This window comes from Neolamprologus brichardi, chromosome 7 (assembly GCF_056152115.1).
Source record: "Neolamprologus brichardi isolate AB-2024 chromosome 7, ASM5615211v1, whole genome shotgun sequence".
NCBI classification, from domain to species: Eukaryota; Metazoa; Chordata; class Actinopteri; order Cichliformes; family Cichlidae; genus Neolamprologus; species Neolamprologus brichardi.
The window spans coordinates 25154650-25173546 of record NC_142110.1 but is presented as its reverse complement, the minus strand read 5'-3'; the positions used below and the strand labels follow the sequence as shown (position 1 = coordinate 25173546).

At 38.3% G+C, this 18897-nt stretch overlaps 1 protein-coding gene across 2 annotated transcripts in view; it reads right to left on the bottom strand.

The window, feature by feature from the left end:
• The window catches only part of pot1 (protection of telomeres 1 homolog), a 72393-nt gene that overhangs the window by 3334 nt on the left and 50162 nt on the right, over positions 1-18897 (bottom strand). For both annotated transcript variants that reach the window (XM_087843352.1, XM_087843353.1), the window contains exons 11-15: positions 4881-5062; positions 4100-4197; positions 1055-1081; positions 579-735; positions 4-212 (exon numbers count right to left, since the gene is read on the bottom strand). In XM_087843352.1, coding sequence (XP_087699478.1) covers positions 4-212; positions 579-735; positions 1055-1081; positions 4100-4197; positions 4881-5062 — 673 coding nt within the window. The remainder of the gene's footprint in view (positions 1-3; positions 213-578; positions 736-1054; positions 1082-4099; positions 4198-4880; positions 5063-18897) is intronic.

Sequence of the window (18897 nt, the reverse complement as noted above, 5' to 3'; positions counted from 1 at the left end):
TACCCATGAGCAAGATGACATCCTTGGTTTTGCCCTCAAACATAAGCTGAGTGAGCAGGTAAACAGTTAGAGCTCGGTTTGAGGGACCTGGGGCGCGTCTTGGGAGGCTGACCTGTCCAGAGAGCGCCCATGGTGGGGGACTGCAGGGTCCACAGTCCTTTGATGCCTCAGAGAAGATACTTTCCAACAGCTCATCATCTGGGACATCCTGCCTGAGATCATCATCATTTTAAACTTATATATCAACACCATCTGAGATCAAATCTACTACTGCTGTCAGCGATAATCTTGTTAAAATGATGAATGAACGCCATAACTGCATTAACGCGGAAAATCTCTGATAACGAGTTACCGCGGATCGCCCGTGAGTGGGGCTGAACAGCGTCAAAGCGTTAGCGCAGTTAGCTCGTTAATGCGTTAGCGCCATCCAGTGGGGTGATCTGCGGTAACTCGTTAATGGAGATTTTCCACGTTAATGCAGTTATGGCATTAATGTCATTTTAATGAGATTAACACTGACAGCACTAAAATCTACACATTACCACATGAAGCAACAGGAACACAGCGTATGTGCCTACATTGATTTACACTTGCTGCAGTAAAGCTTGAGCGCCTCATGCAGTCTGCGGGGTTCATAGGCCTTCAGCTGGGCCCTGACATGGTGAACTCGACCCAGGCCACTCCGCTTAACTTCAGATAGTGTCACCTTCTGCATGTCATGGCCACAGCTTCTCTCTGAACACAAAAACCAACCCACAGAGGAAAAATGTTCATCATTAAACACTTGGTAGTAAATAGTAAATAGAATGGATAACAATTATTAAAATGGTAAATAAATATAAAACCACATAAGAAATTATACACAGATGTAATTTTTTAAAATAAATTAAGGATTTACTTTAAAAAAATGATCATATGCACTGAGTCATTCTTTGAGGGTTTTTATTTAGACAGGATTGGTCCTAATTTACTGCTTTATATTCATTATAATACATTACCTGCACTTTCAAATCCAACCAATTAGCAATTACCAATGCAGTGCTGAATTTCATACCTGTACTGCAATCCACTGTTTCACCATCTACAACACAGAACAAATCGAAGCATCAAAGACGGAACGAAACACAAGAAGGCAAATAAATAAGCATTAAGTTGGACAGGCTTAAATATAGCACACAACAGCAAGCTCGCTATCCTGAATTAAACATCTCCTTGGTACTGAACAACAGTTTGTAAAGCAATATCTGAAGAACTACATAGAAGTAAATTCAACACTACATTTTTAGTTATAAATTTCTTTAGCTGTTCAGTACAGATAAAACGTAAACACTATACAAGCATTACACAAACAGAAGCTTTCAAAGGACAAAAGTAAATTCATTTGGGTTTTAAAACTAAACTTCTTTTACTTCTTTGGCCCCAACTGTACTTTATAAAAAAAAAAAAACTATACCACTGTTACTATGTCATGAATAGGGATGGGTACCGGTATCCGGTGCCATGATGGCACCGGTTCTGACATAAACGGTAGTAACCAGACCGAAAAGCAGCGCACATTTCGGTGCTTTTTTTTCCTGAGATGTCATACACTTTGAATTCTAGCCAATCATTTTACGTTTCCGAGGATAGTAGGCGGGTCCAGGTACGTAGGCTCTTTAAGAGTAGAGCTACAGATTAAAAATGCCCAAGGCGAAGCGGTCAAAAGTCTGGCTGTACTTCACAGCAAAATATGCAAACTCAGCAGCCTGCAACAACTGCTTTAAGGTGATACTGTCAAAGGAGGTAACACCTCAAATCCGATGAAACACCTGGCGACGCATAGCGTTTTTTTAAAAGCCGAAAAATGTGCCGTATTTGATAGCTTGCTGCGAGACCTCACACCGAGCGCATCTACTGCGGGTGTGGTGCCTGTTATCGGACCCGGAGTTTGCAACATCCCCCAAAAACCCGAAGAGGAGAGTCCTGGCCCCTAGCCCTGCCAGTGTAGCAGAAATGATGATGATGATGATGGCAGCAGCAGCCGTTCTTCTCTGCGTGAGTAGCTTAATGTTGTTCGTGTATAATTTACGTTGAGTAGGCTAACCAGGTTATTACTAGTGATGGGTCGTTCGCGAACGAAATGGCTCTTAGAGCCGGGTCTTTGACGTGAACAACGTGAGCCGGCTCCTTATCGCGAGCCGTCACTTGGGTTTTTTTTTTTTTTTCTTTCTCTCACCCTCTCTCTCGCTCTTTTTTTCTGCTTCACTCCGCACACGAGCCTTGTGCTTTACGCTGGGCAGAGGGGGGAGGGGCGGTAGTTACACACAGTAGCACAGGAACAGAGCAGGAGAGAGAAAGAGAGCCAGGGACAACAACGTCACTTTAGAAAGGTAACGTAATCATCCACAACTATTTTCAGTTGCAGATGATAAAGGATTCAGAAAGTTTATTCATGCAGGTCCATATGACAGAGAATATGCATCTTCTTTTTGTTTTGATATTTTAATTTATATTTAATTGTGTTGTGGTTTGCAGTGTTTTGTGTTGTTTCACTTTAAATTTGTAAAAGGAAAAAGCTGAAAATTTAAATAGTTAAAAGTTGAAATGTGAATAGTTGACTTTTGTATTATATGATTTATTTATTACATTTTATGTGGAGTGAATAAATAAAAGTATATTTACGGTGGCCCCTACAGACAAAGCACTAACTTCAAATCACGTACAAACCCTGAAGCACGTACAAACTCCAAAACACATAAAAAAAAAGAAGAAACAAACTCCAAAACACGTAAAAACACGTACAAACTCCAAAACACGTAAAAACTCCAAAACACGTACAAACTCCGAAGCACGTAAAAACTCAGAAGCATATAAAAACTCAAAACACGTACAAAAGACAACAGAAGTGCTCCAGGATGCTAGGGGGCAGTGTTGCGCTTTTGTTACCTAGTGGCTACACAAGCCAGCAAGTACCAACGACCGGATTTGGTGTGCGGTAGTAACAGGTAAATGAACATTTTTTTAAAATTATTTGAATATATATGAGTGCCTGTGTATAAATACACAAACAATACACACATGCTTTCAATTGTGTAATTTAAGTGATCTAGTAGCTCTGCTTTGGAAGTTCAGTTCATGCTAGAAATGTGTTTTGGAGTTTGTACGTATTTTGTCTCTAGAGGCCACCGCATATATCTATATATAAACATATATAAATAAAACCACTTGTTTTTACGTTAGTAATTCCTTTTGTGCATAATTTTATATTATTGTTAATAATAAATTAATTCAAGCAACAAAACAACCTGAAGAGCCGGTTCGGAGCCGAAAGAGCCAGCTCTTTTTAGTGAGCCGAACCAAAAGAGCCGGATCTCTAAAAAGAGCCGGAAATCCCATCACTAGTTATTACATTAATGCATGTAAGGTGAACTAGCAAACATCATCATAGCTACATGCAGCTGTCTTCTTGTTTGATGGCAGATACTCCCTTCACCCTGGCCAAAAAGGCTAAAATGACCAAAGAAAAAGTGGAAAACAGCTAAACATGAGAGGTTTTTGGACAAAGTTTGTGTTTTTTCCATTGTTTAAGCACTGCTTCCAGCCAAGAGTGATACCATATATGCCCAAGCTGCAGAAAAGGCTAACATTGTTATCTTTTTGCAAAAAAACAGCTAAACATGAGAGGTTTTTGGACCAATTTTGTGTTCTCCATTCTTTAAGCACCGGTTTGAGCACCGTTTAAGCACAGGCACCGTTTCAAAAGTACCGGTTTGGCACTGGTATCGGATAAAACCTAAACAATACCCATCCCTAGTCATGAATTCAATTATTATTCCTATTTTCCTGTAATGTTTCCAAGTCTGTTAAGGTAAAACATGAAGTTCAAATACAGCATAATATTTGTTTTTCGCAATCACAATAAAAACAAAACTATGATATCTTCCATCTTTTTTAACAAAGGTATAAAAATTGGAATGTTATACACATAATATTACTGCATGAGCGATTATATAAGTGTCCTGTAAAATCAGGCTTGTTTGAAATCTATTTAAGTTTAATCAGTAGGAGCAGCAGTGACCATAGTTAGTACGGAGGTGCGAAATCTAGAGCTCATTCGTACCAAGAGACTCTGGTGGAGTTTTCCAGACCTCCAAGAGATCTGAGTCGTTGAGTTCAGAGAGTGCTTCTTCATCATTTTCTTGGAAAGCTTCAATAACTCTATAGACAGAAATAAAAAGAAAAAAAAATGTATTTAGTGATGCAATTAAAAACAAAGATGACAAAAAAATACTACACACTTAGCAAATAAAACCAGGAAAATGAATCAAATACTACAATAAAATTATAGTTTACAGACAAAAACAAGAGCATCCATAATACAGGGTTGATTCTTAACCAAGATTAAGTCTTGGTGGCGATAATACTGTTATGGACAGCTGTGTACACCATGGAGTAGGCTTCCCTAAAACGTTTTTTTTTTTCAAGAAGACACTTTTTTTCAAAAAAAGTGTCTAAAGTAGATCTTACTTACTCAACTGGTATAGTTACTAGTAAAACAGTGTGGGAGCACAGTGTTACTGATAAATGCATTTTTCTTTATATTGTCCAGTGGTGTTGTGACAAAAGGACCCCACTCACACAGACTTGTAATGCACGTAAATGTTTGTTTACAAAAGCTTTACAATTTCAGTTCATACAGCTTGCAAGCTCCCTCTTCCTGCTTCGTTCCCCACAATGCTCTCATGCCAGGTCCCAGCAAACTACCCAAACAGTCACAATAAGATGATGGAGGTCAGCTGTTTTGGTCAGTCATCACCTAACACCACACCCTGAACCCACTGCTCCACCCCTCTGCTGCAGCCGAGGAACAAACCACATTTTTCTCTCATCTCTCACCGTACCTCTTCAGCTCCTGCACGTCAGGGCTGTTATCAGGAAGAATCCCGATCCCTCTGCCATACGACATCCCTCCGTGCAGATGAAAAGCCAGGTGATCTACCTGTAATTGGCTTCTGGTAAGATCAGGCACTTTACTGGATCCTGGACGTGCTTGCAGGTTGTAGATCCTCAGGAAGACTCCAGGCTGATGGGACCCCCCCCACCAAAAAAAAACAAACAAACAAAAAACCCCCCCAGAAAAGACAAAACTTTTTAGTATTGAAATGCTATAAAAACAAACAAACACAAAAAAAAACATGTTTTCAACTAGTAACCTGCAAGAGAGATGAAGACATCAGCACAAAAATGCCAAGTCAATTGTGAAGTTTGTTGTAAATGCATTGTGGCTTCAGTGTTTCACAAAAACATTTAGCAAGACAAAAGACAAACAACAGATGATGTAACTATTTTCAGTCTGAGCAACAACAAACATTCTCCCACTCTCTCACTGGTGCCATGCAAGTCACCATCTGTAACAACTCAGGGTTCGGTGCGACTTCAGTGACGCCGACATGTGGAACATTAATCACTGGAAGAAAATAGTTATAGAGCCTCGTCTAACTCTGAGAGCTGTCGTCCCAGCAGCGTAACAACACCTGGATGCTTTGTGTTGTTTTTGAAAAACTTCAACGTCCTTCAAAACTTTAATACCATGTACACAAGGAATGTTAATAATATGAATACAAAGTGCACACATGTCAGTGTTTATATAGTAGAATCCTGCATACATCCCAAATGTAATAATGCGGGTCAGATAATAGATTCAAACTGAGGACCTTATTGCCTTGAGGCATCAGTGTTAACCACAGCACGACCATAATGCCCTATCCTGAAATTCTCCCACATTTTTTTCCAGATTGGTGAATCTGTGGCCATTTTTTACTTCTGAAAAAGCACTTCTCTGTCTTTCTAAGACACTGTTGTTTATATCCAAACATGTTTATTGACCTGTTGTCAATTAAGCTACTTAGCTGCAAAATGTTCCTCCAGCTATATTTTTTTAATACCAGTTACTTATCAGCAGAGGGCAATGTTGCACCAAACCTACAGTCAGTGGTGGTGACAGTGATTCAGAGACTGGTCATTGGATTTGGGGGGTTTGTCATTTTGTTTTTACCCCCTCTCAGCTGTGATGATCCTGTAGCCAAAAGCAATCTGTCTCCACCTTTATTATCAAAAAACACTTCAGTAATCAAGTGTCTGAGCGACTCACTGACGCTTTGAGAGTTAGACACATACATATGGCCAAAGGCTAATTAAAGTCCTGAATCCTTGACACCAACACAAAGATCTGGTTATGGCTTGGGCCATGTTGTTCTTAGACAGGAGAGTGTGACTACTAATCACTACGAAGTTGTTCTAAGCTTTGATTAAGAATTTAAGAATTGTAATGAGAACGGCTTCTTCTGGGATAACAACATATATGGATGTCTTACAATCTTTCTTTAATGTTTTCATTCTATTTTAATTCTCCTTATTATATTATCCCTCTGTTCAGCACTTTGGCCGACACTTGATGTCTTTTAAATGTGCTATATAAATAAAGATGACTTGACTTGAAAATGCAAAGCATTGCAATGTGCAGGACAATGCACCCGCTACCGCAGGCACTGTAGCCACAAAGCTATGATAATGTAAACCTAATTCATTACACTGTAAATAAAAAATTAGTAACAATTAATTAATACTAATGACAAATAAGCAAAAATTCCCCTAAGACCTATGATGTAAACAAACAGGAAGCAAAAGCAAGAAACATTTAGGGAAATGTGTAGGAAAGTGTAGAAAAACAAAAAACAAGATGATACAAATATGAAAGATATGAAAGCCATAGACTACGAAAATGAATGGCTAAACAGACAATTATGACAATGGGTGGGAGTAGGAAACTTGTACTTAAGGTTAGAGTTCCTTTCATTCTCCATCACTCTCTCCCCCCACCTTCCTGTCGCCCTTCTCCATTGTCCAAGCAAATGAAAACTTAAAACATTGATTAAATAATTAACAAATAAGTAAATGAATAGCAATAATGTAACAATATGATTTCCTGCATAGTTCAGTAACCTCATTTTGCACCTCACAGTTATAAGCATAAAAAACACTGGCCGCCAGTGCTACCTCTCAACCTTCCTGTAGATGCACCTGTTGTGCTGCATCCTGTATCAATTAGAAAAACCTAGGTGACATCTTAGTCAAATTATTGTGTTCACAAGATTTTCAGAAAACTTAACATCACTGAGATTTTTAGCAGATGCACCTATGATACTTATTTGAAAATCCTAGGTGACTTCCTTCTTGAGTTATCACATTCACAAGGTTTTCAAAAATGAAAACTACAGCAAAAAAGCAAAAAAAAAAAAATTGAACTCCAATTTTGAAAACACAACTTTCTTTCTTTCTTTTTTTATAAAGCTCTGAGTTGTATTATGAGTATGAGTCTGGGGTCTGGGAGAGAGTCCTGTAACTCAATGTTGGGCAATTAATTATATAGTTACTTCTTCAAAAAAAGTAACTGAATTATGCAAACAACAAGGGTTTTTTTTGCAGCTGTTTACCTAAAAATGCAGCCAATGCATTTTTTAAAATAAACATTTCAAACTATTTACAGAACAATAAGCTGTTCTGCATCAAATAAGATGCCACACAAATTATTTGTGCCCCTCCAAAAAATAATTTCTGTCCACTATGAGATAAAGGAGAACAACAGCCTGATACCTGCAGGCCTGACAACAGGAGATGTATCACTGTAACACCTGTAACATTCAGCAGTGCCTCGTTGTTCTGACACACACAACAAATCTATTGACTACACTACACACTAACAAGACAACACACTAACTTTAGACTCCAAACACGTTAAACATCGCAAATCTCTCACATCTCAAAACACTCCTAAAACTTCCTAAACAACTAAATGCCATGTTGCAATATCACTTTTGATTGGTCGACATGGTAAATATTTCCACCAATAGGAAAGGGTGGGGTTTTTTTGGTTTTGTTTTTGCTCACAGGCGGAGAATGCTTTCGAGCACTTTCCTTATAAAATGCCGTTTTAAACGTTTCTTCCTGCAGTAAATATAAACAACGATAGTATTCAGAAAAAAAACAAACATTGCAATATTTTTTATCATAACTCTGGTTTTACGTGGCCTATCAACACAATTTAAAACTAATATAAAGTCACTTTTTCCGTCAATTGTTCTGTCTGTCCTGCTCACTGGTTGTACACGTTTTCATTAACGTGGCTTCACTCCACATCAGCCACGCCGCTTTGCTAGCTAAAACACCGGTGTCGGCACATAAGGACGCTGTCATAGACTGTCATCTATTAGCTGCATATATACGAATGTGAATCGCATCATTGGCTGGAGCAGCCAGACACCAATCACTTACTTACTCACACTGCAAAACAGAATGAATTGTTAACGTATTTATTTTAATTGCAATTCAGGTTAGATTTTTTTGTGCGCAACACAGATTTTCTGTGCGCAGAGACCGTGCCAGCATTGCGCGATTGCGCACGCACGCAGTTTAGAGGGAACATTGCTTGTAGCTATCCTCAGTATCTGCAATGTTGCCTTTGCGCAATTCCCTCACTTCTGACTACCTTCCCTCTCGTTATTACCATCCAGCTACACTTCTCCAGTCCAAGTGACATTCTGATGTCGTTGCTGTAGATCAGGGGTAGGCAACCTTTCTGATGACGAGTGCCATCTAAAATTTCCTAAGAAGTTTATGTGCCATATGATTGCATTAGCAATAAATTTAATAACACTCTATATAAACAGTTACACACTATATAGAACAACTTTATAGAATTTTATTTGTTTGCAGATGTTGGCAGCTATCAGCGAATAGTTATCAGCTATTTTGAAACAAAAAAGACACTTTTTATCCATAACAAGAACTCCATAACAGCAAATGAACTGTACAACAGAAAATACAAAAGCTATTTATCATCTCCTCACAACAATGATAAGAAAAATAAACTGGGCCAATATGGCATGTTTGTTAATACAGGGATACACATGTTAATGTGATCTCTGGTCTAACACTGAGAGACACAAGTCTCCGAGTGTCTGCAATGTTCTGAAGACGGTTAAACTTGTCAGGTAGTGATGTCCAGCAGGTGAAAATGCAAGCTCCATGAACACGCACATCCATGGATTTCAGCTGCTTTGATGTTGGCATTAACTCAGCCAGTTAATGCGAGACAAATCTAGCTGCATTAAAGCTTTCTGGTTTGATCAGAAAATAAAACATTGGTCCACACACCTGAAAGTCCCAAAAACGCCTTGTGAATTATGTCTCGGATGTATTTGTGTATTTCCATGGTGCTGATGCTGTGCTGAGCGGACAGCTCCTGAAGCATTTGAAGTGTCGAAATGTGGAAAGTTAACAACGTCCCTCTCACCAGTAGGCTAAGTGATTTTTAGCCAATTACAAGTTGAATCTGGTAGTTGGGGTTGTTAGTTAAGATACCGTCATTAAGAAGCAGCACAAGTAATGTGTCTATGCGAGCTGATTTGCGATGTGCGCCGCTGGCACGGCCAATTATTTTTTAATGCACCTTTTCAGATTAATTCACTGTGTGTTGTGCCCAGGGCTGGACTGGAACTAAAAAAAATGGCCCAGGCATTTTGACTAGAGACCGGCCCACCAGGTATTAAAGCCATAAAGCCTTTAAATGAAAACAAACGCTGTTGTGACCGTGATGTACGCTGTCTTGTTGGTATATGTATGATTTCTATACATTTTACATCAGATAAAAACTTTGGTTGTAAGCTTAAGATAATTATTTAATAACAGCCAGACATTTTAAATGAGATTAAGAAAGTATTTCTCTGTGCCCCCCTCTCCCTGTTAATGCCCTACCTGGGCCCCTGGCAAAACTTTGCTGGACCCGCCCCTGCACAGTTACCAGGTGTCAGCTACATAAAAAATTATGTATTTGTATTGTATGTTATTTGTCTCTCAGAAACAGTTCATAACTTCCCTTCAACCCATTCATGTCACCTAAAAGGTAAACCTGTTTCTCTATCACCTGTTCAGCTCTGATGATCCAGTAAGGACATCTCCTGGTTTCATCCTCATGTTTCCCTCTCACCACATATCCAAACCAATATCATGACCAGCAGCTTTTACAGCTGTGGCTCCAGCAAACATCAGCTGATACTAGAAATTAATATTAAATAAATTCTAACAACAGCTGATCAAGCAAAGTGGGCAATAAACAAACAAGAGAGAAAAGCCGATCAGCTGATCATTGATCAGTTTCATGATTGAAGTAGCAACAGGAGAGGGAGGGGGAGAGAATGAGAGAAGAAGAGGCAGCTGTGCAGCGTAACGACAGAATAACTCCAGCTTTGTGTCTTCTTCCATTCTAGCTGAAGTCCGGGACAAACTGTTCCTTTTCAGCTCAATACGAAACGCGTAATATTTTCTATGAATACGGGACGATTCTGTCTTTTTACGGGACGGTTGGCAACTCTACTAACTAACCTTATGGATAAAATAAAGTTCAACATCAGTAACAGTAACATCATCGCACCCACCCAGCTGTATAGAAACTCCGTCATGCTAGCTAGTATGCAGTACGAGTTATTGTAACTGACTGTAAAAAGTCAGAACAACGAAAACAAACTCCACCTCAACTTGGTTTATATCTGACCCAGATAGACTGCAGGTCATAACTTCCTACCTGAAGTTCAGTTCACCTGATACTCGGACCGGCAGCCGCCTCGGGGCTCTCCTCCTCCTGCCTCCCCTCTCCCTCATCCACCTTCTGGCCTCCACCACTTGCTAATGTTACTGAATCTGTGGAAGCTCCGCCATAGCCCCCACCAAACAACGGAGTTGTTTTTACACACCGGCCAGCATCTGGCCAATCCACCACTTTTCATTGTTTATACCAATACAAAAAAAAAAAAAAAATCATCGGCCATTTGAGCAACATCAAATGTACTCTGAGACCTAAGGTAAAACAAGACCACAAGAAATAGAAGCATTTTTTTGTTTCTGAATCATCTAGTGATTATTTTTTTTTAATTCAAAGAGCTCCTTCAAAATCAGCTAGTTTATATAGTAGTAAGTTATGTTGTCACTTGTCCAGTAAACTACCACGGTGGAAAAATAAATCCTATAAATCCTATTATTATTTAATTGTCTTTAATGCATCTGGCTTCTTTAAAATGCCAATCTTACCCATATTAAATTTACAAGACGAAATAGGCTCCTTAACATCACCTATTGGTTTATGAAATCCCCCTTTTTTGTTGCCATCACCACTTTTGGCATAATAAGCAAGGTGCATCTCACTGTGATTAACAAGTCTTTAGCCAATGAGGACTTCCTGGGTAGTAGAACCTAACTCTATATTAGCCATTTGCCAGTCGTCATTTCTTAAACTAATGGAGACAATAATGTACAATGCAAACATTCAATTGAATTTAATTTTCATCGGCCCTCCGAGCAAATGGCCAGTCTAGCTATGGTCGTGCCAACAGTTAACCCTAGGGTTGCCGACCCCTGCTGTAGATTCAGTGATCACTCCTGGCTGGAGTGCTGCATGGCTAATATTTCCTAATATTTGTTAATGAGCAATTCAGGGCATTGCAGAACAAAGTGAGCATCAAGCTCCTTGCTAAATCCTGCACTTGATGGTGACTTGTGCAGTTACCTTGAAGTCGGCCTCTAGTGTTGTTCTTCACATCCCCAATTAATTTCTTGTACAGCCCTAAGCATTCCAGGATCCACATGTGAGTCATTGAGTCATAAGCCTTTTTGTAATCAATCCAGGCAGTGCACAGATTGGTCAGTATGGTCTTACAGTCTCGATTGACTGCTCTGTCTACCAGTATCTGGTGTGTCTAGCAATTCCTTTCTGGGCCCCTCATGTACTGAATCATGTGCCTGTTCATTTCAGCCACTATGACGCCGGGACTGGCTGGATGGGATGGTTTCTTCTGGGGATCATAACTGTCTGGCTTTCAGTTAGCCATTCCGGTTGCATCTCGTCCATTAGCTGGTTCATATGTGCTGCCAGGCATTCATCAAGTGCAGTTAGCTTATTTAACCAATAGATGTCTTTACCAACTGTCACTGCTGTCTTCCTCTGTGTCATGTGGGAATCTCTAAGCTCCTGCATTCATGCACAACAAACAAAAATGATACCACAGCACACCATGTGCCAGCAACCTTGAGCAAAGAAGTCAGATAGATGTAAATAAACCTTTTTTCGATAACTCTCCCTCTACCATATATCAATCTCCTTTTATCACATGGCCACATACAATGCCTACGTGCCATTTTAATTTCACCTACTGATTAAAAGATGTCAAAAAATATATCTTAACCTTTGCAGTAACCATTATTACCTAAATTCACTTCAACCACTCTACAAGGTCAGGAGCACTTCCTAAGAGCATAGAAAAACACTATGTTTAAATAAAAGCTACTATTAAGATCATATAACTCCCGCTGGGGGAGAAGGCAACCAGTGAGACCACATACAGAGTATTTTTGCTTGCCAAGTCTCACTTTTGTTTGGTCTCCAAAGACCTGAATATTTAGCAGCGTGAGATAGAAGAAACAACTCTAAGTACTCGGAAGATGTCAGTGTTTTCTTATTGCTACATGACAGTTTAAAAGAATTTACCACAGTTAGTGTTTGGGAAAAGGTGTAGCGAGAAACGAGAGGCTGACTAAAGCTGGAAGAGTGAGGGAAATCACCAGAGGACAGAAGGAAGGACAAATAACGGCAGTGTCATGCGGTGTCGACTCAGATGTGGCCCACTCGAGCTTGTTGTTTGTATGCACACATTAAATCCTGTGCAGCAGCCCAGAGACCCCAGGTATGATTATAATGAGCAGCTGAGAAAAACAGCACTATGTTTAGACAAGAACCTAACTCATCTGGTCAGAAGACTAAGGTCGCAGTGCATACAAAAGGTGCCGAAGCTATTCTCTCCCGTCAACAAATGCATGCTTTCATTTACATTTATCATTTTTCAGTAAACCATTTTGTGCATTCTTTGGCTGCTTTGCTGATTCAAGACCTGGAGGACTTGCTGTATTTGATGGAAATATAACTTCTGCTTTTTACCATACAAAATGCTGCAAAAAACAAAACCTCCAGCCATTGTTTGTGCATCAAATCTAAAATGCACTTGGGATATTCAGAAAGACAGCAACCTGAAATTTAAAAAAAAGAAAAAGAAGCTAAAGAAAATTAAGGTTCTGGAGTGGCCTAGTTAAAATCAAGACTTAAATCTGATTAAGATGCTTTGGCCTGACCTTAAATAGGCCATTCATACTCAAAACATCTCCAATGTGATTGAATTAAAACAATTCTGCAAAGAAGGGGTAACATTATCTATATGGGGCCAAATGGGGCTTTCATGGGATATAGAACTCAGTGCACTGGTCCAGAGCTCAGAGAGTGATCGGCCTCTGACAGAAAAATAGTACCCTGCTGCTTCCCCTGCAAACAAATCATTTTCCTTTAAAATAGGCCAAAGAAACAGAGTGGAGAAGCCTCTGGCATCCTCTCTGAGTCTGTACGAAAACTAAACACTCCACTTTCTGCTCACCACCCGACAGCCAAGACGCCACTGCCGCCGTCTTATGGTATTAATGCTGCTTGGTCGCTCCATAAAAAGACTATGTAAAGTTCAAAAGATTGCTTTGGGCGTTAGAAGAAGAGAGGAAGAAACTGTTCATTTCAAAATGGCTTATTTATGGAGCTGCAGGAAATGGCTTTTAAAAGCCAGAGAGATACAGCATGACTCGACAGTGGAGCTCTTTGTGCTGGAACATCAACTCAATGGGAGACGGGGGCTGTGACCAAAGGAAGTACACCACAATTCAAATACATCAAATGTACTCTGAGACCTAAGGTAAAACAAGACCACAAGAAATAGAAGCATTTTTTTGTTTCTGAATCATCTAGTAATTATTTTTTTTTAATTCAAAGAGCTCCTTCAAAATCAGCTAGTTTATATAGTAGTAAGTTATGTTGTCACTTGTCCAGTAAACTACCACGGTGGAAAAATAAATCCTATAAATCCTATTATTATTTAATTGTCTTTAATGCATTTGGCTTCTTTAAAAAGCCAATCTTACCCATATTAAATTTACAAGACGAAATAGGCTCCATAACATCACCTATTGGTTTATGAAATCCCCCTTTTTTGTTGCCATCACCACTTTTGGCATAATAAGCAAGGTGCATCTCACTGTGATTAACAAGTCTTTAGCCAATGAGGACTTCCTGGGTAGTAGAACCTAACTCTATATTAGCCATTTGCCAGTCGTCATTTCTTAAACTAATGGAGACAATGTACAATGCAAACATTCAATTGAATTTAATTTTCATTATATGATTATTTAACTTACCTTAGAAAAATCTGAGATTAAAAGGTGAAAATAATAGTAAATAGCTAGTTTCAATAGTACTGAAGGAGGCTGTATGACATGTCTAGAAGAGGGTTATGAGTCACTTTTTGTCTAATGGTTAAAATTTTATTTGTGAAGAAATTCATGAAGTCATTACTGATTAAAGTTAAGGCAACGCTTGGCTCAAGTGAGCTCGGACTCTTTGTTGGCCTAGCTACAGTGCTGAAAAGAACTAATCGCTCCCCAAGCCGACATAAATGCATAATTTTCGCAATGGTGTCATCTCTAAACAGGAAACATTGCAGGAGTGAAGGGTGTCTGCATCAGTACACACCCCCCTCCCCCTACCTCGCAATTCCCAAAAAGATTCAATGGCATGGAAATGCTTAGATCATCAAGCATGAGCACTAAAAATTATATAATGAGTTGAAGCTGCAGGAGTTGAGCACACACTGATTGTTTTGTTCACATTGTCATAGTTATTTCTTCAAGCAAGCAAAGTTTTTTCCCCTCACAGCGTTTCAAGAATTGACCATTAAAGAAATCAAATGGCTGCATCCCAGTTTCCCTCCATTTCTACATAGTTTAAGCTACTATGAGTTCAATCATTATATCAAGCTGGCAATTATATAAAACCACAGAGTAAAGAAACAGTTCATTTTATTTTATCTGCTCTATTTATCATTACTTTGTCAAATGAACCTTTTTGAGGGTTTAAACATGTTTAAAAACAAATGAAATTTTACAGACACATCAAGTCTTTGATAGACTCTGGTATACAAAAGTAAACACAGTTGGATGCACACTATTCTGAAGTTTGGCTTTAATTCAATGAAATGAAGAAAGCAGACAAAACTCAAGTCCTGGATCAAGTGTGGGCTCACTTATTGCATAACATAGGAATCAGCTTAAGTTTTTTTTAATTTAATGTATGTTCTTAGTGAGGGGTTTAGGAATGTGGATTTCCAATAATTTATATTTGTCCTTGAATAACCTATATTTGCACTAATTAGAATCGCCATATCAAATAATCAATCAAACAATCCATAACCAATTCTGGACATCTATACGATGTCCAAACTAGGTCCACAATTTAGACCATGACCCAACTTGCATGTCAATATGACGTTCAACATTTGAATTCTGGGTAATGTTTTGATCTATGACAGATACAGGAAATTGACATAATTAAATGTAATATGCTAAATAAGCTTATGACCTCCCACATTTTTGACCAGCTTAGTGTTACAGCAGTAAACAACACTGATTCACAGAAACAAAGATGTAGGGATAAATATTTCAGTAAAAATATATTTTCTGCTAAATTTGTATTGAAATGGGTATCTTTTTCTAGATGTCATTTTAATGACCTAAAAGGAAAAAAAAGAAGCTTTTTACCTTTTAATTAACCAAATGTCAATGCTGTCAGTGACAGGATTTTGCAGTGTTAGTGTTGTCACATCATAAAAACAAATAAATAAATAAATAAATGCATACTATTAATTTTAAATTAATTGTTCCACTCCACAACATTTATAACACGCAATGGATATTGCAATCAAAGAGACTGGTGTGGAGATGGTCTCATTCAACATAATTTCAATATTTCTTTAATTGCTTTGATTAGGTGTTTTAAAACATTTACATGGACGGGTATGTGTAATAGTAGAATAGCCTTGACTAACTCAGCCTGACAGACTTAAAATTTTACTGATTATAACAACTGACAGACAATCATTTCTTAGAGAGAAATTTACTGAAAGGAAATTGGCTTCACTGGGGATAACTGTTGGTAAATTGGGTAAATTAAATATTAAAGAACATCAGAGCAATTTCAATCATTTCCAGTCACATTAAAAGTGGCAATTCACTGAGTTCTCCACAGAAAGAAACAGCTCCCATTGTCTGCTCATAAACATTATACTGAGTTACAAAATATAAAAAAATAAAAAATGAAAATTACTGCAGTATTGCTTTTAGATGGACTAATGAAGAAATGAAGATTTACAATTCTATTATTACGCATGTCTGTAAGCTTTTGTTCAAATAGAAATATATTTCTCATAATGAATATGAGCAACCTGCTTCCAAAACAACATGCATGAAAAATTAATAAAATACTGAGATTCCAAAAAGGTGAATGCAGGTATACACAGAAAACACAAATCCCAGTTTGATTAAGTATTTCTTGTGGAGAAATCGAGATCTCAAATCATGGCTTTCAGCCCTCATTAAGAAACCACCATGAAGGATCTAAATGAAATGTCTAAATAAAAACACGGGGTGGCTTTCAGGAGATGGAACAGATCATTTCCTAGTCAGAAGGTTGTTGGTTCGAGATACTAGTTTGTACCTCTAAAAAGGACCAGCCAACGAAAGAAGCGTCTATATAGCTATATTATTCCCTAATTTTCCCCTAATGGATATATGGTGGATGAGTGTGTTTTTTCATAACTTATCCATTCGGTAAAGCTTTCAGTTAGCAGTGCAGTCTCTATGACATGTACTAACATTGGTTAGCTGTAGCTAGTAGTTGTCTGCTAGGCCCCACCTCCAGTTATAGGAGTAATTGAAGTGTATCTCCCCATCACGTTGTTGATGTTTGTCTTTGTTATCCATTTTTACCAAACTTGGTTAATGAATTCTCAACTCAGCTTTAACCAGGTAGAGTCCCTTGGGGGTCAGAAAAATAACATGGGCCAAAACACTAACAATGTGGCTTGAAAATGCAGTCCAGGAGAACTGCCATTTGAGGCAGGCCCCAAAACCAACTCCCTCGACAAAAAAAAGAAAAAGGATTTTTCAGTTCCATATGCAATAATGATAAAAAGAACCTGTTTCTTGTTGCTTGCTATTAATGCTCCATAGGAATAGTATCATCCTGTAGTTTAATTTCTCTGAATTGTTAGTTTGCCTGCCTATTGATCCTGCTTATCGGTTCCACTTGCACTTGTGCTAGAATCAGCTGCTTTCATTTCATGTGCGGGAGGAGAAAAATAGTGGCCCAGTCTGCATAGTGGATATGGACATTACTTTTATATTTACTGCATAAAAGGACAAGAGTACAATGGTGAAATGCAAACTGCATTATGCTGCTAATGCATCGGCTCATTGCAAGCCTCTGAACAGACAGCATGCTAACGCCAAGCTAGCCAAGAACCCAGAGTGATGTTAAAGTTGAGTGAATATTGACCCCAGCCCAGCACCCAGACCATTAACTTTAACAAGTAACAGAAGTAGTGATAAGCAATCAGGTTATAGCCTCCATTTCTACCTGTTCATGTTCAAGTAGAATCACTGTGACTGTTGCTTTAAAATCTCTTTATACTGGTTATATATTTGCTTTGTGTTGTCAGCTTTTTGTTCACAACTAAAAACTAAGAGAAAGTTCATGTGTGTCCTCATTAGAATAAGTGTTTGTGCTGTGAAACTGTAGCCTATAGGTTTGTATTAATTAAATTGGTAATTATGAGATGACAAGTTTCAGGTCATTTTATGGAGAAATGTTAAAATAATGTAACCCGTAGGAAAACAAATTACTTTCACCTGGGAGTAATTCAAATCCATTACTGCATTACTGCAGCGGATGTGCATAATATTAACGTAACTGCCACAAACGTCTTTGTTCCGCTGTAAAAGTGATTCTGATGTTAAACATTAGTTCTGCATGACTTTTTTGCCAGGTAACTTGTGCCCCACCTGTCAGAACTCTGCACGCCACCAGTGGGGCGCGCCACACACTTTGAGAACCACTGCACTAAACCAACAATACTTAATGCAAGTAAAATACAAATTGTAGTGTTGTTTGGCTGGTAAAAATTCACGACTCTCAAAGTGCTATATTTCTCAAAAGGCTACATTTCTCCTAATGAATATGAGTGGCATCCATCTGCGACTCCTCAACTCACCACACAAAGACCCTTATGTAATACAACACAACAAAACCTCTATGAACAAGAAAATAGATTACACATCCATTATGCTCTCTGCAGCAACTATCAAGTTAATTTTTATAGCAGTAAATTAAATTAGTGGCTGCAGGAAAGGAAAGGAAAATTTAAAAATTAAATAAAATAAAGGAATGCCTGAAGAATGATCTGCAACAACCTAAAATATCTTAATTTAAAAAATGTAGGTATAGTTCATTGGTATGGCAGATCTGATCATCTGGTCAGGTCTTTCAGGTTAACAAGCAAAAAAGGAAAGCTGACTTGTATTCAAAAGCTTGGTTGTTAATTAAGTTCTGTTTGATGCAACACTTGAAACACACGAAAGCATGAGAAATGCTTCATAAACTGGTGTCAATTTGAAGTGAATAAACAGCAAACTTATTCAATGTATTCAGAGTTTTATAATGAACCAGTCTGTAAAAAGCAGGATGTACCTGACAACCTCCAACTACAAAACTGTGTGGTCTTGTTCCATACTTAACTGACACAATATAATTTATATCTTGGTGCTCTGAATGATGATGGATATGCTCGCCCACTATTCTCACCGTCTTTCACAGACTTATACATTACCATGAAAAAGTATTTGCATCCTTCCTGATTTCTTAGTTTTTGCAATGTTGTTGCACTTAAA